Source organism: Oncorhynchus kisutch, linkage group LG20 (genome assembly GCF_002021735.2).
Source record: "Oncorhynchus kisutch isolate 150728-3 linkage group LG20, Okis_V2, whole genome shotgun sequence".
NCBI lineage: Eukaryota > Metazoa > Chordata > Actinopteri > Salmoniformes > Salmonidae > Oncorhynchus > Oncorhynchus kisutch.
Genome location: NC_034193.2, coordinates 32,459,555 through 32,487,502, shown reverse-complemented (window position 1 = coordinate 32,487,502; position 27,948 = coordinate 32,459,555). Strand labels below are relative to the sequence as shown.

General features: G+C 43.3%; 1 protein-coding gene across 14 annotated transcripts in view; it reads left to right on the top strand.

Annotated features, from left to right (window-relative positions):
- The window catches only part of LOC109865997 (actin-binding LIM protein 1-like), a 148,944-nt gene that overhangs the window by 13,007 nt on the left and 107,989 nt on the right, over positions 1-27,948 (top strand). For 3 of the 14 annotated variants that reach the window (XM_031799223.1, XM_031799218.1, XM_031799220.1), the window contains exon 1: positions 22,375-22,605. The exons of 8 other annotated variants lie outside the window; for them this stretch is intronic. In XM_031799223.1, coding sequence (XP_031655083.1) covers positions 22,467-22,605 — 139 coding nt within the window. In that variant the 5' untranslated portion in view covers positions 22,375-22,466. Of the gene's footprint in view, positions 1-22,373; positions 22,606-27,948 lie in introns of those variants that run through there. 3 more of the 14 variants (XM_031799227.1, XM_031799224.1, XM_031799216.1) reach the window with 2 other exon arrangements.

The window sequence follows — 27,948 nt, the reverse complement described above, 5'->3', positions numbered from 1 at the left end:
CCCAAACATTAAATGGTTTCAAGATTACAAGACCCTCTACATAGTTTATATCCCCCTAATCCTGAGGCTGTGTGTGTGTGTATGGTTTTAATGAAGTAGAGGTAACAAATGTGACCTGCAAAGTAACAGAATAGAAGTAATGCTGCTAATAAGGCTTAATTTGTAATCAAGTTGTTGTAACCAATGTAATTGTGACTTGAATCAATGTGGTCCTGTGCCTCAATTGGTAAAAGCATGACTAGCAACACCAAGGTTGTACGTTCAATTCTCTCAGGGATCACATGCATAGTGGTGTAAAGTACTTAACTAAAAATACTTTAAAATATTACTTACGTTTTTTTGGGGGGGTATCTGTACTTTACTTTACTATTTATATTTTTGATAACTTTTACTTCACTACATTCGTAAAGAAGGTAATGTACTTTTTACTCCATACATTTTCCCTGAGTACCAAAGTACTCGTTACATTTTGAATGCTTAGCAGGACTGGAAAATTCAGACTGCCGCTGATCTGGCAGACTTACTAAACACACATGCTACGTTTGTAAATGATGTCTGAGTGTCGGGAGTGTTCCCCTAGCTATCTGTAAATTATGTCTGAGCGTTGGAGTGTTCCCGTGGCTAAAAAACAAGAAAATGGTGCTGTCTGGTTTACTTTTTGTAAGGAATTTGAAATAATTTATACTTTTGATACTTAAGTATATTTGATCAATTACATTTACTTTTGATACTTAAGTATATTTAAAACCTTACACTTTTACTCAAGTAGTATTTTACTGGGTGAATAACTTTTACCTTAATAGAAAATGGCTCATGTATCTTTACTTTTACTCAAGTATGACAATTGGATACTTTGTCCACCACTGCATGCATAATGAAAATGTATGCACACAGGGTTTAGATAAAAGCTCCTGCTAAATTGAACATGTAGAGCATAGTGTAACCTTACGTCTCATATAACCACTCAGCATGTAGGAAGATATGGTCCAATGGTATTGGACTTTGTTTTAACTAGAAATAATGCACACTATAAATTAACAATTAACTTGAATCACGTTTTTTATTTTATTTAACCTTTATTCAACTAGGCAAGTCAGTTAAGAACAAATTCTTATTTACAATGGTGGCCTACCCCAGCCAATCCCGGACGATGCTGGGTCAATTGTGCGCCGCCCTATGTGACTGAACAAGTGAACCTATTATAATTTCCTTTATTTATTTGTGTGTGCGTGCATGTTTATGCATCTATTATACAGTTGAAGTCACACGTTTACATACACATAGGGTGGAGTCATTAAAACTCATTTTTTCAACCACTCCACAAATGTATTGTTAACAAACTATAGTTTTGACAAGTCGGTTATGACATCTACTTTGTGCATGACACAAGTAATATTTCCAACAATTGTTTTCAGACAGATTATTTCACTTATAATTCACTGTATCACAATTCCAGTGGGTCAGAAGTTTACATACACTAAGTTGATTGTGCCTTTAAACAGCCTGGAAAATTCCAGAAAATGATGTCATGGCTTTAGAAGTGTAATGCCTGGGGTGTAGTGGAGGAAGGAGTCAGACGCAGGAGACAGAGTTCAGAGTAGCACTACTTCTTTATTCACCAACCAGGTGAAAACGCCACTCAAAACAAATGCCCCAAAACACAGGGGAACTAAACAGTCCTGAAAATAACTCATGTACACGCCTGTAAGTCACGGTTGTTCGTGTACACGAGTACACATAAAACAATCCCGCACACCCAGCAGGTGGGCCGGCTGACTAATAAAGCCCAACTAATAAACCTAATTAACAACAGGTGTAACTAATAAACAGACAAGGAGGGGGAGGAAAAGATCAGTGGCAGCTAGTAGGCCGGTGACGACGACCACCGAGCGCCACACGAACGGGAAGGGGAGCCACCTTCGGTGACAAGAAGCTTCTGATAGGCTAATTGACATAATTTGAGTCACTTGAAGGTGTACCTGTGGATGTATCTCAAGGCCTACCTTCAAACTCAGTGCCTCATTGCTTGACGACAATGGGAAAATCAAAAGAAATCAGACAAGACCTCAGAAAAATAATGGTCTGGTTCATCCTTGGGAGAAATTTCAAAACGTCTGAATGTACCACGTTCGTCTGTACAGACAATAAACAACATGGGACCACACAGCCGTCATACCGCTCAGGAAGGAGACTGGTTCTGTCTCCTAGAGATTAACGTACTTTGGTGCAAAAAGTGCAAATCAATCCCAGAACAACAGCAAATGACCGTGTGAAGATGCTGGAGGAAACCGGTACAAAAGTATCTATATCCACAGCAGAACAAGTCCTATATAACCTGAAATAACCCAGCAAGTCACTGCTCCAAAACCGCCATAAAAAGCTAGACTACGGTTTGCAACTGCACATGGGGACAAATATCGTAATTTTGGGAGAAATGTCCTCTAGTCTGATTTAAAAGGAAAATATAACTGTTGGGCCACTGTTGGGCCAATCAGACTAGAGGACACGATAATGACCATCGTTATGTTTGGAGGAAAAAGGGGGAGCTTGCAAGCCGAAGAACACCATCCCAACCGTGAAGCACGGGGGTGGCAGCATCATGTTGAGGGGGTGCTTAGCTGCAGGAGGGACTGGTGCACTTCACAAAATAGATGGGAGCATGAGGAAGGACAATTATGTCAATTATATTGAAGCAACATCTCAAGACATCAGTCAGGAAGTTAAATCTTGGTCGCAAATGGGTCTTCCAAATGGACAATGTCCCCAAGCATACATCCAAAGTTGTGGCAAAATGGCTTAAGGACAAACAAATTCAAGGTATTGGAGTGGCAATCACAAAGCCCTGACCTAGAAAATATGTGGGCAGAACTGAAAAAGCATGTGCAAGCAAGGAGGCCTACAAACCTCACTCAGTTACACCAGCTCTGTCAGGAGGAATGGGCCAAAATTCGCCCAACTTATTGTGGGAAGCTTGTGGAAGGCTACCTCAAACATTTGTCCCAAGTTAAACAATTTAAAGGCAATGCCAATCAAATACAAATTGTCTGTATGTAAACTTCTGACCCACTGGGAATGTGATGAAAGAAATAAAAGCTGAAATAAATAATTCTCTCTACTGACATTTCACATTCTTAGGTCAGTTGGGATCACCACTTTATTTTAAGACCGGGAATTTTTTGGATTAAATGTCATGAATTGTGAAGAACTGAGTTTAATTGTATTTGGCCATGGTGTATGTCAACTTCCGACTTCAACTCTATTTCTGTGATCCTATTCTGAGAGTTTACTAAACAGACAATTATTTATTTAATGGTATTTAATAGACAAGACAGGACAGAGGGTTTAGTTCTATTCTAATATTGTAAACCTCACAATTCCCCTTAATTGGACAGATTTGATCGTGAACAACAGACTCATCCATGAATGGTTGTGGAGCAAATCGGAAACTGCAGTGTAATGGAAAATCTAATATCAGAACAAAAGCATTATGCCGTTATTAATATTCTTAGTGCGACCTGTCCCAGTAAATTATTGTGACCAGTGGCATGGCTCTTTTTTAACATCACTGTCCCAGAGCACCCATCAGGTGCAAGAGCCAATGAGTGTGCCAATGACACACCGTAAAGGAAAACTGTAATTTATACGGTGCATTTATGTATTATCAACAGTAAATACTGTGAAACGTTTTACTGGAGCATACTGTAAATTGTGGTGAAACAATTGCTGTATTTTGAATGGTGCTGTAATTCCACTCCACAAAATACAGTACAGTACCATCTTTTTTTTGGAGCACTAGTGCATGGTACTGTTGTTTTTCTCTCATTAACATATTTTGAGGTGTGACTTGTAAGAGGCTATGTTTGTCGCACCCGTTTGTGAGTCCTGTATCAATTTGCCTCCTATGTGATAATAGTGCCCTATCAATATAAGCAAACCTTAAACCTTTAATGTTTGAGCATTTTGCCATGTCCTTTTGGTTTGTTTGGCCCTGTAGTTGCTGCCAATTTCAAAGCCTTTTTTAAGGCCTCTAGAAGTGCAAGTGATTGATATGCTGTCATCTATCAATCAATCAAATGTATTTATAAAGCCCTTTTTACATCAGCAGATGTCACAAAGTGCTATACAGAAACCCAGCCTAAAACCCCAAACAGCAAGCAATACAGATGTAGAAGCACGGAGGGCAGGAAAAACTCCCTAGAAAGGCAGGAACCTAGGAAGAAACCTAGAGAGGAACCAGGTTCTGAGGGGTGGCCAGTCCTCTTCTGGCTGTACCGGGTGGAGATTATAAGAGTAAATGGCCATTTAAGGCCAGATTGTTCTTCAAGATGTTCAAATGTTCATAGATGACCAGCAGGGTCCAATAGTAATCAGTGGTTGTAGAGGGTGCAATTGGTCAGTACCTCATGAGTATATTGGCTTTTCATAGCCAAGCATTCAGTTAGAGACAGCACGTGTGGTAGAGGGAGAGAGTCTTAAACAGCAGGTCCGGGACAAGGTCAGGGTTCCCTTGCCACAGGCAGAACACTTGGAACTGGAGCAGCAACATGACCAGGTGGACTGGGGACAGCCAGGAGTCATCAGGCCAGGTAGTCTTGAGGCTTAATCCTAGGGCTCTGGTCCTCCGAGAGGGAAGGGAGAGAGCGAGAATTAGGGGGATTATACTTAAATTCACACAGGACACCAGATAAGGCAGGAAAATTACACCAGATATAACAGACTGACCCTAGCCCCGTGCCACAGACTATTGCAGTATAGATGCTGGAGACTGAGACGGGTGGGTAAGGGGACACTGTGGCCCCATCCGACGATACCCACAGACAGGGACGACCAGGCAGGATATAACTCCAGCCACGTTGCCAAAGCACAGCCCCCATACCACGAGAGGAATATCAACAGACCACCAACTTATTACCCTGAGACTAGGCTGAGTATAGCCCACAAAGATCTTCTCCACCGCACAAGCCGGAGGGGGTGCAAAACAGGACAGGAAGATCATGTCTGTGACTCAACCTACTCAAGTGACGCACCCCTCCTAGGTAGGGCATGGGAAGAGCACTAGTAAGCCAGTGACTCAGCCCCAGTAATAGGGTCAGAGGAAGAGAAGCCCAGTGGAGAAAGGGGATCCGGCCAGGCATAGACAACAAGGGCATTTTGTCAATACAGTGCCTTGCCGTTCACCTTCGCACCCCTGGGCCAGACTACACGCAATCATAGGATCTACTGAAGAGATGAGTTTTCAATAAAGACTTAAAGGTTGAGACCGAGTCTGCGTCAATCACATGGATAGACAGACCATTCCATAAAAATGGAGCTCTATAGAAGAAAGCCCTGCTTCCAGCTGTTTTCTTAGAAATTCTAGCGACAATAAGGAGGCCTGCATCTTGTGACCGTAGCGTACATGTAGGTATGTACAGCAGGACCAAATCGGAGAGATAGGTAGGAGCAAGCCCATGTAATGCTTTGTAGGTTAGCAGTAAAACCTTGAAATCAGCCCTAGCCATAACAGGAAGCCAATTGTAGAGAGGCTAGCACTTGAGTAATATGATCCAATTTTTGGGTTCTAATCAGGATTCTAGCTGCCGTGTTTAGCACTAACTTATTTAGTGCTTTATCCGGGTAGCTGGAGAGTAGAGCATTGCAGCAGTCTAATCTAGAAGTGACAAAAGCATGGATTAGCTTTTCTGCATCATTTTTGGACAAAAGGTTTCTGATTTTTGCTTGAAATATTCTTGATATTTTTGTCAAAAGAGAGATCAGGGTCCAGAGTAACACAGAGGTCCTTCAGTTTTATTTGAGATGACTGTACAACCATCAAGATTAATTGTCAGATCCAACAGCAGATATAAAAGTAAAACGTTTGCCGCCATCCACTTCCTAATGTCTGAAACACAGGCTTCCAGTGTAGGCAATTTTGGGGCTTCACCATGTTTCATCGAAATGTAAAGCTGTGTGTCATCCACATAGCAGTGAAAGTTGACATTGTTTTTCCAAATGACATCACCAAGAGATAGAATATATAGTGAAAACAATAGTGGTTTAAAATGGAACAACGGCCCCCCGAGTCACGCAGTGGTCTCAGGCACTGCATCGCAGTGCTAGCTGTGCCACTAGAGATTCTAGGTTCTAGTCCAGGCTCTGTCACAGCTGGGAGAGCCATGGGACGGCACACAATTGGCCCAGAGACGTACGGTTTAGGGGAGGGTTTGGCCGGCAGGGATGTCCTTGTCCCATCGTGCACGAGCGACTCCTGTGGTGGACCGGGCGCAGTGTACACTGACACAGTCGCCAGGTGTATGGTGTTTCCTCCGACACATTGGTGCATCTGGCTTCCGGGTTAAGCAGGCATTGTGTCAAGAAGCAGTGCTGCATGGTTGGGTTGTGTTTCGGAGGACGCACGGCTCTCGACTTTTGCCTCTCCCGAGTCTGTACGGGAGTTGCAGCGATGAGACAAGACTGTAACTACCAACCTGATACCACGAAATTGGGGAGAAAAGGGGCAGGCAGGACAGAACTGTGAGTAACACCAGAACTTACAATTGATTTGTCAGAGGACAAACCATCCGCAGAGACGAGCTGATATCTTTGACAGATAATATCTAAACCAGGCAAGAACTTGTCAGTGCAAACCAATTAGGGTTTCTAATCTCTCCAAAATAATTTGGTGTGCAGCACCAAGGTCTAGGAGCTCGAGGACAGATACAGAGCCTTGGTCTGATGCCATTTTATTATTTTTTAAATATATTTTTTAATATATATTTTTTTACGTGTTCCAGGTCAAGGTTTGACTTTTTTTTATTTTTTAAAGAGCCTTTATTACTGCCACTTCTAGTGAATTTGGTACCCATCCGGTGGATAGGGAGCCATTTATTATGTTCAACATGGGAGGGCCAAGCATAGAAAGTAGCTCTTTCAGTAGTTTAGTTGGAATAGAGTCCAGTAAGCAGCTTGACGGTTTAGAGGCCATGACTATTTTCATGAATGCGTCAAGCGATACAGGATTAACTTCTTATGGGCAGGTGGGACGGTAGCGTCCAACATCCGGTGAAATTACAGAACGTGAAATTCAAACGACAGTATTATAAATATTTAACCTTCATAAAATCACAAGTGTAATATATCAAAATAAAGCTTACCTTCTTGATAATCCAGCCGCTGTGTCAGATTTCAACAAGGCTTTACGGCGAGAGCAAACCATGTGATTATCTGAGGACTGCGCCCCGCATACGAACACATGAAAACCATATTTCAACCAGGCAGGTGTGACACGAAAGTCAGAAATAGCGATAAAAATGCCTTAACTTTGATGATCTTCTTCTGTTGGCACTCCAAAAGGTCCCAGTTACATCACAAATGGTCCTTTTGTCAATAATGTCCTTGTTTATATCCATAAAAACTCAGTTTAGCTGGCGCGCTTCAGTCAATAATCCACCCAGTTTCCCTCCATCAAAATGCATACAAAATGAATCCCAAATGTTACTAATAAACTTTTCCAAACAAGTCAAACAACATTTATAATTAAGCCTTAGGTACCCTAATACGTTATTGTCTTTACCAGAGAAAAATACCAAAGAACGCTTTCTCTTCCACGCGCTTGGAATCACTACAGCCAAAATGGAAGCCAACTCGAAAAACTACAATTTCTGGCTAATTTTTCTAAAACTCAGCCTGAAACTCTTTCTAAAGACTGTTGACATCTAGTGGAAGCCCTAGGAACTGCAATCTGGGAGGACTTGGCCTTATAATAAAAGTGGTAGCCATTTTTTTGGGGGGGTGGGGGTGGTTTGTCCTCGGGGTTTCGACCTGCCATATCAGTTATGTTATACTCACAGACAGTTTTAGAAACTTTAGAGTGATTTCTATCCAAATCTTCAAATTATATGCATATCCTAGCTTCTGGGCCTGAGTAACAGGTAGTTTACTTTGGGCACGCTTTTCATCCGGATGTCAAAATACTGCCCCCTACCTAAGAGAGGTTAAAACACTTGAGTGTCTCCATTGATCCTAGGTCCTGGCAGATCTGTGCAGAACAACTGAGCTTTGGAGAAATACGCAGATTCAAAGTGGAGTCCTTAATTTGCTTTCTAATGATCATGATCTTTTCATCGGAGAAGTGAATTTATCACTGCTGAAGTGAAAGCTGTCCCCTCTTGTTGAATGCTGCTTTTTAGTTAACTTTGCGACAGTATCAAAAATAAAACTTGGAATGATCTTATTCTCTTCAATTAGGTTTGAAAAATTGGATGATTGAGCAGCAGATGCTCTCTGCCTGCTTGTTTGCTGTCTTGACCTCGACCCTGAAGCCTGAAGTGAACACCTTTGGGACAGGTTCCATTTTTGACGAGTTACTTCTGCTCTGGAGGTCTGGAATGTACACTTGAAGGAGATCTACATGATGAGATTATTTTGGAAATGTATATCACTGTCTTTGGATCTTTACATGACACAGGATGGTAGATGTCTGACATGTTCATAGCTCCGAGATATTTTTTAGGCCTGTCCCTACGTTTTTGTCAAAGTCTTCTACAGTGGAGGTTTGAAGTGTCCTTGTAGAGCTTAGAGCCCTCCTAGGATTCTGTCTGAATTGTACTTAATGTTGCACCCTGCTTTGTGAGAAGGCTGAGGGGAAGCCGGGCAACATGCCTACCCTCAACAGCCTGGGCAAGCTGTGTAGCTCCAACTGCAGCTACACAGTGGACCGCCTCACAAGCATCAAACGTAGAAATTCATTCAAGCGCATGTCCATCATCGAGGACGGGCACGTGGCTGAGGTGGTCTACCTCATCCCTAAAGTGTACATTTGGCAGCTGCCGTACCTCAACCCTAACCATTATCTGAATGAGAGACTTGTCAATCTGGCACCAGATAGGGCTATGGTATGGGGTAGGAGGTGCCGGCAGGGAGAATCTATCTTGTCTGTCTGTCCCCAAGTCAACTAGGTGAAAAATCTGTCGATGCGCCCTTGAGCAAGGCAATTAACCCTAATTGTAACTGTAAGTCGTTCTGGGAAAAGAGCATCTGCTAAATGATTCAAATGTAAATATCTGTCTACTGGCCTGTGTGTGTACGTGCAAATCCACGTTTGTGGTGTGTCACGCAATTATATCTTATTGACTCCAAAAAAGTGTTATAGCAGAGAAGTCAAAAATGAATTGCTGCCCTCTCGAAACGTATGTAATATCAAAATTATGCAGGCAAAGGGGCCTCAGTTTGCCATGCAAGGAACCGAGATGGTGCTTTACATCAGGATTACAGTGAGCATGAGGACTAGCCAGATATTATTCATCCACTGACTCCATGCCAGGCTGTGAGATATGGGCTGCATCCCAAATGGCACCCTACTCCCTATATAATGCACTACTTCTGAACAGGACCCATAGGGCCTTGATGTTCCAAAAAACATTCCCCTGTGTTCTCTGGATTTGAGGTTGATAAGTTGAAACTGATAGACCAACAATCAATCCTTGGTAGTGTACAGTGTTTTCTTTAAGTAGGCATGCACATCTAGCCACCGCGGGGAGAACTACTGTATTTTATGTTAGTTGTAAACTGGTTGTTTGAAGACGTTTAGTCAACATATTTGACAGACAGAAACATTTCTTTAGGTGGTTGTAATCTGGTTGTCTAACCATTAGACAAACCAAATATCACGTCTTGACATTCTAAGAACTCTTTACCTGGTTATAACAGAGACCAGTTGATTAATATGGTTAGGATGTCTTCTCAACCTGAAAAGCAGTTTACATCAAGAAAAGGATGACTACATGGGGGGCATAAGACTAGAATAACTCTGTCCCAAACGGCAGGCTATTCCCTATTTTAGTGCATTACTTATGACCAGGGCCAATTGGTACTGTATGTAGTGCAGTAAATAGGGAAAATGATGCCATTTAGGATGCACTTCAGATTGAAAGTATGCATGATACTAACTCACTCTTATCACATGAGCTATAATGCCCAGACCGCTTTTTCTAATGGCTGACAATCTCTGTTTTGTAATGCCTGATCATTTTAGAACCCCCCCCCCCCCCTCTTGACGGTGGAGAGAAAAAAATGAAGGTGTAAAGTAAATTTCCAGCACTTCTACACATTTTGCCATGGGGAGTAGAGACTGTGAGTCACATGGCTGTGGCTTGCTATATAGAGCAGACATCAAGGCATTCAGTTTCTGTTTGATTGAACATTTTACTTGGCTAGTCAGTTAAGAACAAATTCTTATTTACAATGACAGCCTACCCCAGCCAAACCCAGACAATGCTGGACCAATTGTGCGCTGCCCTATGGGACTCCCAATCACAGCCGGGTGTGATGCAGCCTGGATTTAACCAGGGACTGCAGTGATGCCTCTTGCACTAAGATACAGTGCCTTAGACCACTGTGCCACTCGGGAGCCACTTTGAATGTGGTATGATCGTCAGTGCCAGGTGCACAGGATCCAGTATCTCAGAAACGGCCACACTCTTGGGTTTTTCATGCACGACAGTTAATAGGGTTTACCAATAATGGGGCGGCAAACAAAAAACATCCATTCAGCTGTAGTCCTGTGGGTGAAAACAGCTTGTTTATGAGAGGTCAAAGGGGAATGGCAAAAACTGTGCAAGTTAACAGGCGGGCTACAAATAGACAAATAACGGTTCAGTACAACAGTGGTGTGCAGAACGGCATCTCTTAATGCACAACTCGTCAAACCGTGTCATGGATGGGCTATTGCAGCAGATGACCACATCTGGTTCCACTCCTATCAGCTAAAAACAAGATGAAGTGGCTCCATTGGGCACGTGATCACCAACACTAGACAATTGAGGAGTGGAAAAACATTGCCTGGAACATGACAACGAGTTCAGTTTACTTGATTGGCCTGCGAAGTCGCTAGACCTCAACCCAATAGAGCATCTTTGGGATGAGATGGAACGGGCTGTTTGCAGCATGAATGTACTTCCGTTCAATCTGCAGCAACTGTGCGATGCCATCACCTCAGAATGGACCAACATCCCTCTGACACCTTGTAGAATGCCCCAAATAATTCAGGCTGTTCTGGAGGCAAAGGGGATCCGACCCAGTACTAGATGGGTGTAACTAATAAACTGGCTGGTGAGTATATATTTCCACACTATGAGGCTGGAATAATACTGTGGAATTATGAGCATGATGAGAATGCCCTTTTATTGTAAGAGCTGTTTGAAAAGGCCGCCTCAAATGTCTGCCTATTTTGGTGGGATGGAGTTTTGGCCTTCCATTGTGACAGACATCATGAGGTAAATTAGTTAATAGATCATTATGAAAGAGTTACAAACCTCTCTGCCAATAACAGCAATTTTTTTTCCATCCAGACCACTCCCAGACAGCAAAAATCTTGCTTGAGAAATTGCTCTTTGAAAACAAATCACAGTAAGGTACTTAATTGTTACCCATAAATTATTTGATATTGAGATAAAAAAAAACAGCTGCATTGGAACATTTAAAGCATGTTTTCTGCAATTCTACACATTTTGCCATGGGGCGGAGAGAAAACAGCAATGGTCCTGTCGCAAGCTCTGGACCATTACACTGGATATTCGCAGCTAGCTAGCTGCTACCGAGTGGCTATTGTGACTAACACCCTTGTCCAGAGCATGCACCAGTTAGCCTCGAGCTAGGTCCATCTCCTGGCTAGCAAACAAAGTACACCAACTACAATACCTCTCTTGCCAATTGGCCTGGACCCTTTGTCGACACGGAGCCCCGCCAATCCATCACGACTGGTCTGTTGATCTGCTGACGTAATTCGGCCGGTGTGCTCTCAACCGGCCTCTAGCTACCTGAACGCCGTGTAGCTTACTCTGCCTCCTCCTCTCCTCTCATCCATCCATCCGTCCATCCATCTACCCATCCATCCATCCATCCACTCACCTAGCATAGTAATCAACTACCGAACAGCTCCCTGTTTCATCTATTGCTGCTCATTGGACTCTATGATCACTCGGCTACACAGCTGATGCCTGCTGGACTGTTCATTAACACAGTACTTCATTTTTTGTTTATCTGTCGGAGCCAGCCTCGAACTAAGGCCCTCCCTGTGTGTAGCTAACTGACCCTCTCTGCCCATTTATCGCCATTTACACGTTGTTGTCGTCTTAGCTGTTTACCTGTTGTTGTCTCACCCGCTGTTGTCTTATCTCCCAATCAACACCTGTGATTGCTTTTATGCCTCTCTCTAATGTCAATATACCTTGTATACTGTTGTTTAGGGCAGCTCTCATTGTTTTGTTTTACTGCGGAGTCACGAGTCCTGCTCAACATGCCTCAGATTGCCCCCTTGTCCCACCTGTTACGAATCCCTTTTGGCCCGACAGTCTAGGGGGGATGGTAATGAGACCCGTAACATAACTCATGCAAATTATAATTGTGACAAAGTAAAAGTGTGAACGAAATAACCAGGACAACTGAAATCTACCGTCAAACTCAAAGTTTATTTATAAACACACGGTAATGGGGGGAGCAGGGAAAGGGGCTGAGCTGGACCCAAGGAAAGAAACAATAAATATACAAAAACACCCCTAAGCTAGACTAGCCTACTTTAACAACAGCTAACTAACTAACCAAAAATACAGTGGGTGGTCCGCCCAGTTCTAACTAGTGTATTTAACAAAGTTCACCTACGGGTAGTGTATGCCCATGGGCGACTTGTCTTGGTTTCCCCCTTTTCCCACCAGCAACAAACAAACACCATAACCAAAACAATACTCACAGGTGATGACAAAGTGCTATGGAGGTGCTCAAACAAAAGAGAGGTTTAAGACAAAGAGAGAGTGAAACACAGAGATCTACATACATGGCATTTACAGAGAGATTGAGCTCTAGAGCAAACAAATGATGGGGTTTTTAAACCATGGGGAAGGAACTGTGATAGGGTAGGAAATAGGAGGAGGTGTGTCTTCTGATTGATGATTGATTGTTGACTGATTGGGGAGTGATGATTTTCACCTGTGAGGGGAGAAGGAGAGAAAAGAAACACACACACAGGATAACTGTATCCGTAACACCACCCCTCACACATGCGGAGACCGCACCTAGCTTAACTGGCGCCTGCAGAGATGCAACCTCTCTCATTGTCACTCAATGCCTACGTTTACCCCCACTGTATTCACACCCTACCATACCCTTGTCTGTACACTACGCCCTGAATCTATCCTAGCACGCCCAGAAATCTGCTCCTTTTATTCTCTGTCCCCAACGCACTAGACGACCAGTCTTGATAGTCTTTAGCCGTACCCTCATCCTACTCCTCCTCTGTTCCTCTGGTGATGTAGAAGTTAACCCAGGCCCTGTGTGTCCCCAGGCGCTTGCTTTATTCACTGCTTTAGGACACTCCACCAACCCTGATGTGCTAGCCGTGTCTGAATCCTGGCTTAGGAAGGCCACCAAAAATTCAGATATTCCATCCCCAATTACAACATTTCCCGTCAAGACAGAACTGCTAAAGGGGTGGAATTGAAATTGACTGTAGAGAGAGCCTGCAGAGTTCTGTCCTACTATCCTGGTCTATGCCCAAACAGTTTGAGCTTCTACTTTTAAAGATCCATCTCTCCTGAAATAGGTCCCTCACTGTTGCCGCTTGTTATAGACCCCCCTCAGCTCCCAGCTGTGCCCTGGACACCAAGTGAATTGATTGCCCCCATCTATAGTCAGAGTACGTACTGCTAGGTAACCTTGCCCAAACAGTTTGAGCTTCTACTTTTAAAGATCCATCTCTCCTGAAATAGGTCCCTCACTGTTGCCGCTTGTTATAGACCCCCCTCAGCTCCCAGCTGTGCCCTGGACACTAAGTGAATTGATTGCCCCCATCTATAGTCAGAGTACGTACTGCTAGGTAACCTAAATTGGGATATGCTTAACACCCCGGCCATCCTACAATCTAAGATAGACGCCCTCAATCTCACACAAATTATCAAAGAACCTACCAGGTACAACCACAAATCCGTAAACATGGGCACCCTCATAGATATTATCCTTACCAACTTGCCCTCTAAATAAACCTCTGCTGTTTTCAACCAGGATCTCAGCGATCACTGCCTCATTGCATGCGTCTGTTATGAGTCCACGGTCAAACGACCACCACTCATTACTGTCAAACACTCCCTAAAACACTTCTTCTGTGAGCAGGCCTTTCTAATCGACCTGGCCCGGGTATCCTGGAAGGATATTGAGCTCATCCCGTCAGTAGAGAATGCCTGGTTATTCTTTCAAAGTGCTTTCCTCACCATCTTAAATAAGCATGCCCCTTTCAAAAAATGTAGAACTAATGACAGATATAGCCCTTGGTTCACTCTGCCCTTGACCAGCACAAAAACACCCTGTGGCGTACTGCACTAGCATTGAATAGTCCCCACGATATACAACTTTTCAGGGAAGCAAGGAACCAATACACACAGTCGATTGGAAAAGGCTAGCCTTTTCAAACAGAAATTTGCATCCTGCAGCACTGATTCCAAAAAGTTTTGGGACACTGTAAAGTCCATAGAGAATTAGAGTACCTTCTCCCAGCTGCCCACTGCACTGAGACTAGGAAACACTGTCACTACTGGCCCAAGCCCCCCCCCCCCCTGCTTCTCCTTCACCTAAATACAGACAGCTGATGTTCTGAGAGCTGCAAAATCTGGATCCCTAAAAATCAGCTGGGCTAGACAATCTAGACCCTCTATTCCTAACATTAGCCGCTGCCATTGTTGAAACCCCTATTACTAGTCTGTTCAACCTCTTTCGTATCGTCTGAGATTCTTAAAGATTGGAAAGCGGCCATGGTCATCCCCCTCTTCAAAGGGGGAGACACTCTGTTACAGACCTATATTCATCCTGCCCTGCCTTTCTAAAGTCTTCGAAAGCCAAGTGATCAAACAGATCACCGACCATTTTGAATCAAAACGTACCTTCTCCGCTATGCAATCTGGTTTCCGAACTGGTCATGGGTGCACCTCAGCCACGCTCAAGGTCCTAAACGATATCATAACCGCCATCAATAAAAGACAGTACTGTTTAGCCGTCTTCGTCAACCTGGCCAAGGCTTTCACTGTATTCTTATCGGCCAACTCAACAGCCTTGGTTTCTCTAATGACTGCCTCGCCTGGTTCACTAAATACTTCTCAGATAGAGTTCAGTGTGTGAAATTGGAGGGCCTGTTGTCCAGACCTCTGGAAGTCTCTATGGGGGTGCCACAGGGTTCAATTCTCGGGCCAACGTTTTTCTCTGTATATATCAATGATGTCACTCTTGCTGCGGGTGATTCTTTGATCCACCTCTACGCAGACGACACCATTCGGTATACATCTGGCCCTTCTTTGGACACTGTGTTAACAAACCTCCAGATTTATTTATTTATTTTTATTTTACCTTTATTTAACCAGGTAGGCAAGTTGAGAACAAGTTCTCATTTACAATTACGACCTGGCCAAGATAAAGCAAAGCAGTTCGACAGATAAAACGACACAGAGTTACACGTGGAGTAAAAACAAACATACAGTCAATAATGCAGTATAAACAAGTCTATATACAATGTGAGCAAATGAGGTGAGAAGGGAGGTAAAGGCAAAAAAGGCCATGATGGCAAAGTAAATACAATATAGCAAGTAAAATACTGGAATGGTAGTTTTGCAATGGAAGAATGTGCAAAGTAGAAATAAAAAATAATGGGGTGCAAAGGAGCAAAATAAATAAATAAATAAAAATTAAATACAGTTGGGAAAGAGGTAGTTGTTTGGGCTAAATTATAGGTGGGCTATGTACAGGTGCAGTAATCTGTGAGCTGCTCTGACAGTTGGTGCTTAAAGCTAGTGAGGGAGATAAGTGTTTCCAGTTTCAGAGATTTTTGTAGTTCGTTCCAGTCATTGGCAGCAGAGAACTGGAAGGAGAGGCGGCCAAAGAAAGAATTGGTTTTGGGGGTGACTAGAGAGATATACCTGCTGGAGCGTGTGCTACAGGTGGGAGATGCTATGGTGACCAGCGAGCTGAGATAAGGGGGGACTTTACCTAGCAGGGTCTTGTAGATGACATGGAGCCAGTGGGTTTGGCAACGAGTATGAAGCGAGGGCCAGCCAACGAGAGCGTACAATTTGTTGGATGCAGCATGAGTGAAGGATGCTTTGTTGCGAAATAGGAAGCCAATTCTAGATTTAACCTTGGATTGGAGATGTTTGATATGGGTCTGGAAGGAGAGTTTACAGTCTAACCAGACACCTAAGTATTTGTAGTTGTCCACGTATTCTAAGTCAGAGCCGTCCAGAGTAGTGATGTTGGACAGGCGGGTAGGTGCAGGTAGCGATCGGTTGAAGAGCATGCATTTAGTTTTACTTGTATTTAAGAGCAATTGGAGGCCACGGAAAGAGAGTTGTATGGCATTGAAGCTTGCCTGGAGGGTTGTTAAACACAGTGTCCAAAGAAGGGCCGGAAGTATACAGAATGGTGTCGTCTGCGTAGAGGTGGATCAGGGACTCACCAGCAGCAAGAGCGACCTCATTGATGTATACAGAGAAGAGAGTCGGTCCAAGAATTGAACCCTGTGGCACCCCCATAGAGACTGCCAGAGGTCCGGACAGCAGACCCTCCGATTTGACACACTGAACTCTTATCAGAGAAGTAGTTGGTGAAGATGAGCATCAATGCCATACAACACTCCTTCCATGGCCTCCAACTGCTCTTAAATGCTAGTAAAACAAAATGCATGCTCTTCAACAGATAGCTGCTCGCACCTGCCCGCCCGACTAGCATCACTACTCTGGACGGTTCTGACTTGTGGACAACTACAAATACCTAGGTGTCTGGCTAGACTGTAAACTCTCCTTTCAGACTCACATTAAGCATCTCCAATCCAAAGTTCAATCTACAATCAGCTTCCTATTTCGCAACAAAGCCTCCTTCACTCATGATGCCACTTACCCTCGTAAAACTGACTATCCTACTGATCTTTGACTTCAGCTATGTAATTTACATATTAGCCTCCAACACTCTACTCAGCGAAGTCGATGCAGTCTATCACAGTGCCATCTGTTTTTTCACCAAAGCCAATATACTACCCACCACTGTGACCTGTATGCTTTCGTTGGCTGGTCCTCGCTACATATTCATTGCCAAACCCACTGGCTCCAGGTCATCTATAAGTCTTTGCTAGGTATAGCTCTGCCTTGTCTCAGCTCACGGGTCACCATAGCAACACCCACTCGTAGCACGTGCTCCAGCCAGTATATTTCATTGGTCATCCCCAAAGCCAACACCTCCTTTGGCCACCACCACCAAGTTGGAGACCTACATCTCCCTCACAAACTTTAAGTGTCAGCTGTCAGAGCAGCTTACCGATCACTGCAGCTGTACACAGCCCATCTGTAAATAGCTCATCCAACTACCTACCTACCTCATCCACATATTTGTTTTTGTTTTCCTGCTCTTTTGCACACCAGTATTTCTACTTGCATATCCTCATCTGCACATCTATCACTCCAGTGTAAATTGCTCAATTATAATTACTTTGCCACTATTGGCCTATTTATTGACTTACCTCCTTACTTCATTTGCACACACTGTATACATATTTTTCTATTGTGTTTTTGACTGCACGCTTGTTTATCCCATGTTTAACTCTGTGTTGTTTTTGTCGCACTGCTTTGCTTTATGTTGGCCAGGTCACAGTTGTAAATGAGAACTTGCTCTCAACTGGCCTACCTGGTTAAATAAATAAAAACATAAAAATGTTATATGTACACACTGCTCAGAAACATATTTTCCATAGAACATGTTACATATACAATATACTGTATATTGACTATAACCACTTGTCTAATACTCTTCGCTGCCAGTCTCTGTCCCCCTTAAGACAAATGTTTGTGTGCACTAGTAGTAATACATGATTTTCTGGATAGAAGTAAAGCACAACTGCATGGAGATTTGTGTGTTTAGTCAACTGGTTAGGGTGTTGCCTGTCTTTCATAGGCTGACAAGCAAACAAAACTCATGTCTCCCCCAGGAGTCCTTAGTCCTATGTTGTCTAGTTTGAGACTGGAATCAATAGCTGTGGTTTTACTATGGGAGCACAACAAGAGAGATAAAAAGAGGCAGGCCAAGAAATTATTTGAATGACTGAGTACTAGAGACAGCATGACAGCATAGCAGGATAGAGGTACTGGGACTCAAAAACGGACAAAATAATGTTTTGTGTGTGGGCATAATGTCACATATAGGGGGATGTTTTGGGGGTCCGGTATGTATATGTGACTTGTTTCAGGAAACTAGGCGTATGTCGCGTGTCATGACTTCACAGGAGAGACATTTGAACATAAACTTGTTTTATTTTATCAAAATTTGTTTTTTTGCAGAAATGCATTCACGAACATGTCAACTTTCACATGCCTTAATAACAAACGTGTATGCCATCTGTAAATACAAATAAAATTGTTCAATTACGAGCCTAGTTGGTTTAACCACAGATAAAGACCGGAAGATTCCCGCTAGCCATGATTGGCTGAGATAATGAGTGGGCTGGACATGCCGAGAGATGAGTTTCGATTGGTCTGCCATGTAGCTGGCTTCTGTCCATAACATGGCTGGTCAGTATGTGTAGGTAATCCTTTCTAACGTGGCTTTTTTTAAAGGTGTCACATAGTAGAACTGCACAAGTGCTGCTCTCCACTTTTTGAAGGATCGGGTTTTGAAATTAGATTAGGACAGTTAAAACCTCTTAAGTCGACCCCCTCCTTTTTCGAAAATTCTGTTAATAATCGCGCAACATTTCAGCGCCCTGCTACTCATGCCAGGAATATAGTATATGCATATGATTAGTATGTGTGTATAGAAAACACTCTGACGTTTCTAAAACTGGTTAAATCACGGCTGTGACTTGAACAGAGCCTGTGTTTCAGCAAAAAGCGCAAGAAAATCTGGTCACTGAAAACTGAAAAAAGTATCAATCCGCCACTTCCACCTATTGTTAAATGGAAACTAAATTACATAGGGCAGAGATTGCAATTCCTACAGCTTCCACACGATGTCGCCAGTCTCGTCATTTCCGGGCTGTTTTATTTCTTGGTCAAACCAACCTGAGAGATCACTTTCCATCCGATCTCCCGACTGGAAGGTATGGAAGAGAGATTTTGGAAGATGATTTGAAATCGTGGAGCTATTGAATACACATCGCCCCGTGATCATTTTGATAGATTATTAATGTTTACTGATACCTAAAGTTGGATTTGAAAAGTATTTCGAATTGTTTTGTGAAAGTTTATCGTCGACTTTTTTAATAAAAAAAAATTACGTAGCGTTTTCAAACGGTGTTTTTTTCTGAATCACACAGTTTCCATAGATGGCTATTTTAGGTATATATGGAGCGATTTAATCGAAAAAAAGACCCAATAGTGATGTTTATGGGGCATATAGGAGTGCCAACAAAGAAGATCTTCAAAGGTAATGAAAGTTTTATATTTTATTTATGCTATTTGGGTAGCGCCGGCTACGCGAAATCTTTTGTTTACGTATCATTCAGGTATTTCGGGGTGTTGCATGCTCTCTTATAATAGCTTCTCATGCTTTCGCCGAAAAGCATTTTAATAATCTGACTTGTTGGCTAGATTCACAACGAGTGTAGCTTTAATTCAATACCCTGCATGTGTATTTTAATGAACGTTTGAGTTTTAACGAGTGCTATTAGCATGTAGTGTAGCGCATTTCCAGATGTCTAGTTGGGACGTTTTCGTCTCAGGTAGGAGCAAGAGGTTATGAAGATGAAGACAATTCTGCCATTTTTGATTGCAAATATCCAAGATGAGAGTGAACATCCAAGATGGCGTAGCAGTGAAGACTTGTTTGTTTTGTCCTCTCGTGTAGTTTTGTATTTTTTGTATATATATTTCAATTTATTTTCAGATTATACCTTCCGGTAACCTGCCTCACCCAATGTGATACAGAATCGCTATTATTTTCAATTTTAGAACACATTCAAGGATCTCCAGAAGCTAACCAGCTTAGCTACAAGCTATTTAGTCATTGTTAGCCACTGCTAGCGGCTTTTACCTTCTGCACAGATACCAGCCCTGTTTTTAGCCTGGACAATACTCGCCTGTCTACCAACATCGCTTGTCTACCAATATCAGACTGTCTCTCCACAACAACGCCGGATTCCTGACGTAATCCCTGGACCACTACTTCTGATCTTCACAGCTAGCTTGCAGCTAGCTAGCTCACAGCTTGCAGCTAGCTAGCTCACAGCTTGCAGCTAGCTAGCTCACAGCTTGCAGCTAGCTAGCTCACAGCTAGCTTTCACTCACCGTGGCACCTAGTACCGAAGCTATTCCCTGAGGCCCACCTCCCGGCCTACTCCGCTGTTCACCCGAACCCCACTCATACACGGCTAGAGCCCAAAACTCCACCGGATCCTTGCTGTAAACTCGGGACCTTGGTACCGGATCACCGCTGCTACCGATTGGATATAGTGGCTAACGCCACTGTCACGAAGCTAGCACCGGTTAGCCGTGAGCCAGGCACATCTCCCGGCTAGCAAACTAAATTCCACAATGCCTCTTTCTCCATCTGGCTTGGATTCTCTGTTGACACGGCGCCCCGCCGCACCACCACGACTGGTCAGCCGACGAATACTCCATCCGCTGTGCCTTCATCCGGCCTCTGTCGGAGTAGACGCTACTAACTTTAAACGCTGTGTCGCAAGTGTAGTTGGGCTCCCCTGTTCCATCTACTGCTGCCCCCTGGACACTATGATCACTTGGCTACATAGCTGATGCCTACTGGACTGTCCATTAATCACGGTACTCCATTCTGTTTATTTATTTTTTATCTGTCGGCCCCAGCTGCGAACTCAGGCTCTGTGTGTAGTTAATCCGACCCTCTCTGCCTAGTCATCGCCATTTTACCTGCTGTTGTTGTGCTAGCTGATTAGCTGTTGTTGTCTCACCTGTTGTTTTAGCTAGCTCTCCCTAGCAACACCTGTGATTACTTTATGCCTCGCTGTATGTCTCTCTCAAATGTCAATATGCCTTGTATATTGTTGTTCAGGTTAGTTATCATTGTTTTAGTTTACAATGGACCCCCTAGTTCCACTCTTCATACCTCCTTTGTCCCACCTCCCACACATGCGGTGACCTCACCCATTACAACCAGCATGTCCAGAGATACAACCTCTCTCATCATCACCCAGTGCCTGGGCTTACCTCCGCTGTACCCGCACCCCACCATACCCCTATCTGTGCATTATGCCCTGCATATATTCTACCACGCCCAGAAATCTGCTTCTTTTATTCTTTGTCCCCAACGCTCTAGGCGACCAGTTTTGATAGCCTTTAGCCGCACCCTCATTCTACTCCTCCTCTGTTCCGCGGGTGATGTGGAGGTAAACCCAGGCCCTGCATGTCCCCAGGCACCCTCATTTGTTGACTTCTGTGATCAAAACAGCCTTTGTTTCATGCATGTCAACATCAGAAGCCTCCTCCCTAAGTTTGTTTTACTCACTGCTTTAGCACACTCTGCTAACCCTGATGTCCTTGCTGTGTCTGAATCCTGGCTTAGGAAGGCACAAAAAATTCTGAGATTTCCATACCCAACTATAACATTCTCCATCAAGATAGAACTGCCAAAGGGGGAGGAGTTGCAGTCTACTGCAGAGATAGCCTGCAAAGTAATGTCATACTTTCCAGGTCCATACCCAAACAGTTCGAACTTTTAATTTGAAAAATTCATCTCTCGATAGACATAGCTGGTAAATTCGCTCTGGTTATCTACTCCGATTTCAGAGCACTCTCGTCTGAGTGTGTCAGAGAGCAGAACTGCTCATCACCCGTTGAATATGGCCAGTGTCAGTAAAAAAAAGCATGATTAGATTGTCACCAATGCCAGCAGGTCAGAAGGAGCTGTTCTCTCATTTGTGTGCTGACATAGCTAGCAAGCTAGCCAACATTAGCCAGTTAACTTGGGTGTTTGACACACTGCAGATTAAATGTATGAACACACCCATGGTATAAACCAGCCTTTAGTCTTGAAATCTTCTGTTGTTTAGCGCATGGCCTCATATGTGAATCCTTAATAACGGGATAAGGCTAAAGCTTAAGAGGGTGTGAACGATGCTGAATGGGTGTAGACAAAGAAGACCCCTCCAGTATGTGTTGATCAACTTTTAAAGTAGATTTACTTTCCCATTGTTCCTCAAGTTTAGTGTATGATATAATTTTCTAGCTCTGTGTCTCAACTTTTATCCAATGTAAAAAACACCACTTCAAATTTTTCTACATAAAACCGAATCGAGCAGGTCGGTCATATAATTTTAAAACTACAGCAGCTGCCACCTAGACACTGCACTGAGGAGAGGGCTGACACAACAGAGGTGATGAGGGAGAGGGAGGGGGATACAAGGGGAGTGTGAGGGGGAAGTGGGGGTAGAAAATAGGCTGGCAGAAGGCATACCCCATGCTGCCGTATTGAATTACGGAAAATAGATTTTCTACTGTATGTTTCACCTCTGTCTAGCTTGCATAGCTCATTTTTCACTCAAGGACACACCATCTCCCTGGACACATTTTTTACATATCTCCCCTCGTTTTCTGATCAGTTTTACCTGGATATCAATGGTCATGGTGAAAGAAAAAGGTAACTGAATCGTGCTGTGTCTGTGTGGTTTTTGTTTGTCAGCATTATTGTCCGCAGTCGGTTCTGATATGCAGTGTGTTTTTGTGGATCTGTCCTGGTTTGAATGTTACATTGTACATGTATTGCTGATGTAAGTTGGTGACCAGTATTAGTAATCAGCAACCAAATTTTGTAAGGATTGTTTTTTTGAAGGAGCATTCCAAAGCATAACCAATCTACAATAGTTAGAACAGAGCTCTTACAACCCTGTTCCTGGAGAACTACCGTCCTGTAGATTTTCTCTCCAACCCTAATCAAGGGCACCTGTTTCTAATAATTAGCTGGTTGATAATCTGAATCAGGTTAGTTACAACGGGGGTTGGAGCAAAAACCTACAGGAGGGTAGCTCTCCAGGAACAGGGTTGGAGAGCCCTGGGTTAGAAGATCTCTTTTTGCTGTCAAGGAGTTATCTGAAGCGTAGAGCTCTGCTGATAAAGACACATACGCAAACATACAGTACAGTTCCTTATGCTGAAATATGCCTGTTGATATTTGGGTTGGACAGTGATGCCTTTCCTGGCAAAACAGTTAATTTAATGGCTTGATGGCCAGTTTGAGTGGTGAGTTTGTGGTAAGGTAATGTACATTTGTGTACAGTGGAAAGTGGAGCACTAGTGTAGAGGTCACAAGAGGCTGCTGAGGGGAGGACAGCTCATAAGAATGGCTGGAATGGAATGGTATCATTTGATGAGTTCAATACCATTCTATTTACTTTGTTCCAGCCATTACTATAAGCCTTTCCTCCCCAATTAAGGTGCCACCAACCTCCTGTGGTAGGGATCTATACTTCGCAGAGCAGCCCCAGTTGGACTGCACACACACTCATCAGTCTGCAACTGTAACCATGGCAACTGGTTAAAAGGTACACTCCATTGTTATCTGCTGTGGCCTCATTCATAGAGCTATTTCTTACTAAAATCAATCCATGTCCTACCATAATATGTATCAAGTGTGAAATGTGTGTGTAAAAAAAGAAGCTACCACTTGTCTTTTCCTACTAGCATTGACTTTACTTATTTATTAAGGAAACATTTACTTACTATGACTGTGATATGTGGTTGTCTCACCTATCTATCTTAAGATGAATACACTAACTGTAAGTCGCTTTGGATAAGAGTGTCTGCTGAATGACTAAAATGTAAATGTGTGTTTGTGTGCGGGTCTGTGTGCCTGCATTCTTGTATCTATGTAAATGTGTATGGTGTTTGTGTCAGTGTGTGTATGTCAGTGTAAATGCATCACAGTCATCACATTAGTCATATCAATAAATAATTTTAAATCATACACTCTTAGAAAAAAAGTGCTATCTAGAACCTAAAAGGGTTCTTCAGCTGTCCCCATAAGAAAACCCTTTGAAGAACCCCTTTTAGTTCCAGTTAGAACCTTTTCCACAGAGGGTAGAGCTCTGCTACCCCGAACCGAGCCCGACGGGCGCCGACATTATACATCGGGTTAGGGCTGGGTAAGGCCTGCTTTTTCCTCAATAACTATGGTACGGTCAGGGTTCGGGTACAACTAAATTGATTGCTAACATTTTGAAGCCAAGAAATTTGCGTGTGCTCTGCTGTGCCGTACAATCATATCTAACTAAGAGCATAACATGGTGTCAGAAGTGCTTCAACCTCATCAAAAATAAAACATAAGAGATTATTTCACATAAAATAATTATGTTCCTTGAGTTTTGTCGGAGTTTAGACTGACGAAAAGTAGAAAACTGCTCTCTCATGTCTCTTTATTGAGCAGAGCAGCCCAAGCGGAGCCGTTGCTATGGATACTTAGACTCAGAGAGCCGCCATGAGTAGGCATGGGTAGGGCTCGGGCTTGAAATGTATGCCCATGCTGGGCTCTAACAGAGGGTTCTACATGGAACCAGAAGGGTTCTCCTATGGGGACAGCTGAATAACCCTTTTGGAAACCATTTTTTCTAAGAGTGTATGAACAGACAGTGACAGTTGTGTATGTGTGTGTAACAGAGACAGAAGCCTGCTACATGGCAGACCAATCCGAACTCATCTCTCTACATGAGTGCTTTATCTCAGCCAATCATGGCTAGTGGGAAGGCTCCATGCTTTTTCTGCAGTTAAACCAACTGGTCTCGTCATTTAACAATTTCATTCATATTTATAGATGGCATACAAGTTTGTTATTTAGGCACATGAAAGTTCACATGTTCCAGAATGCATTTCGATTAAAAACACAACGTTCATGTTCAAATGGCTCTCCTGTGAAGTCATGATGTGCGACATACGCTTATTTTTTTTAAAGTCACTTATTTTAAGTTTTTCTAAAATGGCAAAAATGAATGGTGAAAAAAACGATTGGAAGCATTTCAGTTTGACCGCTAGGTTTTATGGGTATTATGACTCATACTGTGGTACTATATGACCTGCATGTTTTTCCAAAGAGCTTGCCATGAACCACTAAATCACAGACAGGCAGACCGACAAACAGACCACATGACATGGTCTATCTATAGAAACTGCAGTAGTGCCTCCTCTTTGGATGGTGCCTCTCTCTCCATCTGTATCTCTCTCTCTCCCTCTCTCCTAAGTGACAATCATCCTCACTATTGCCATTTGCTCTGTGCTAAAACTGAACCACTATTCTGATTATTATAGGAAATGTGACACAAAATTCTAAATAGAAAAGAGCCTAGATTTGGGTCTGATTTTGGATCCTGTAATGGACTTAAATGGACTGTCTTTCAGATGGAGAGAACCATGCATTTATAATGTCATTTTAATGATTTTCAGACACAAGGATTTGTATTGTTTGAAATAGAATAGGGGGCAAATAGTTTTGGACACAGTCCTCCTGTATAAAAAAAACTATACATTACACACTTGACACATGCACATGTTTACAAGACAGGCTTTGTCCCTACACACTGTATGTACCACCAGCTGGTAAATTGAAAGTCATTCTGCGTTCATACAGTATATGGCAGGTACCTGTGTTAGTTAGAACACCCCAACAACAATAAATCTCTGGTCTAGGACAGCCAGCCATTTAGAAACAATCATTATTCTGTGTTAGGTCCCGAGGGATTAGTTTGTCAGGGGTTGGGGGCCTGGTAGAGGGAGATACGTTCCCCCCAATGTTTGAAGTGCTTTGTCTAGGAAGATGGTGCAGGGGCTGGTGGGTGGATGGGGGTAGGGGTTGTGAATCAAATCATACATATTTATAAGAGGGAAGTTTAAGGACATCTTGTTATGTTTGTGTGATGAAAAGTAAACCACACCCACACCATAACACACATCCACACACGCAAGCTTGCATACCGATGCCTCCCAGATGAGCTTAACACATTCTATGCTCGATTCAAGGCAGACAATAACGAGCCATCCTGGAAGACTCTCGCTGCTCCGGACAATCAGGTGCTTTCGCTCTCTGAGGCTGACGTGAGGAAAACTCTCAAAAGAGTGAAGACTCAAAAAGCCTTCATCCCTGTAGCAATGTGAACAAAAAAATATATATATGCATTAAAAAAATATATTATTTTTGAAAATATCACATTGTTTTTGCGCAAGTTGGATGTACCTGCATCAAAACTCCAATATTCTTCCTTCCAAGCTTGTTTTCCATCTTCTTTTAATATACGTAGCCAATTTGTTTTCATCACTATTTCCATGACTGATCAAATCTAATTTTCTCATGGCTCTTTCTTGTCCCTCTGCAGAAGACATATTTTATCCAAGATGGTGTAGCAGTGCAGACGTGGTTTTGTCATCCTCGTGTGTTTTTTGTATTTTTCGTCTTTTTTGTAAATATTTTTTAAATTGTTAAATTAAATATACCTTCCGGTAACCCGCCTCACCCAATGTGATACGGATCCGCTTTTTTATATACCTTATAGCCAGAACCTCCATCAGAAGCTAACCAGCTGATTTAGCTATTAGCTATTTAGTCATTGTCAGCCACTCCTTTACCTTTTTTAGCCTGGATATTACTTGCCAGCCTGCCAGCATCGGACTGTTTTCTCACAACAACGCAACAACGCCGGATTCCTGCCGTAAGCCCTGGACCTTTACTCATGATCATCACAGCTAGCTAGCTGCCACCAAGTGACCCAGCCCTGAAGCTAGCCCTGAGCCAGGCCCACATCCCGGCCTACTCAGTGATCACCTCCCGGACCCTACCCCAACACGGCTTGAACTCCTCTACTTCACCGGATCCTGCCGTAAGATCCGGTCCCTTACATCGGATCATCACTGCTAGCTAACTGCTACCGAGTGGCTATAGTGGCTAATGCCCCTGCCCTGAAGCAGATGTTCTGAAAGAGCTGCAAAACCTGGACCCAAACAAATCAGCTGGGCTAGACAATCTGGACCCTCTCTTTCTAAAATTATCAGCCGCCATTGTTGCAACCCCTATTACCAGTCTGTTCAACTTCTCTTTCGTATCATCTGAGATCCCTAAAGATTGGAAAGCTGCCGCGGTCATCCCCTCTTCAAAGGGGGTGACACTCTAAACCAAAACTGCTACAGAGTCAAGCCAAGTCAATAAACCGATCACTGACAATTTCGAAACCCACCGTACCTTCTCCGCTGTGCAATCCGGTTTCTGAGCTGGTCACGGGTGCACCTTGGCAATGCTCAAGGTACTAAATGATATCATAACCACCATGGATAAAAGACAGTACTGTGCAGCCGTCTTCATCGACCTGGCCAAGGCTTTCGACTCTGTCAATCACCACATTCTTATTGGCCAACTCAATAGCCTTGGTTTCTCATCGCCTGGTTCACTAACTACTTCTCAGACAGATTTCAGTGTGTCAAATCTATGGGGGTACCACAGGGTTCAATTCTCGGGCCGACTCTTTTCCCTGTATATATCAACAATGTCGCTCTTGCTGAGGGTGATTCCCTGATCCACTTCTATGCAGACGACACCATTCTGTATACATCTGGCCCTTCCTTGGTCACTGTGTTAACTAACCTCTAAACGAGCTTCAATGCCATACAAACACCCCTCCCATGGTCTGCAACTGCTCTTAAACGCTAGTAAAAACCAAATGCATGCTTTTCAACCGTTCGCTGCCCACACCCGCCCGCCCAATTAGCATCACTACTCTGGGCGGTTCTAATTTAGAATATGTGGACAGCTACAAATAACTAGGTGTCTGGCTAGACTGTAAACTCTCCTTCTAGACTCAAACATACAGGGTAGCCTAGTGGTTAGAGTGTTGGACTAGTAACCAGAAGGTTGCAAGTTCAAACCCCCGAGCTGACAAGGTACAGGGTACAAATCTGTCGTTCTGCCCCTGAACAGGCAGTTAACCCACTGTTCCTAGGCCGTCATTGA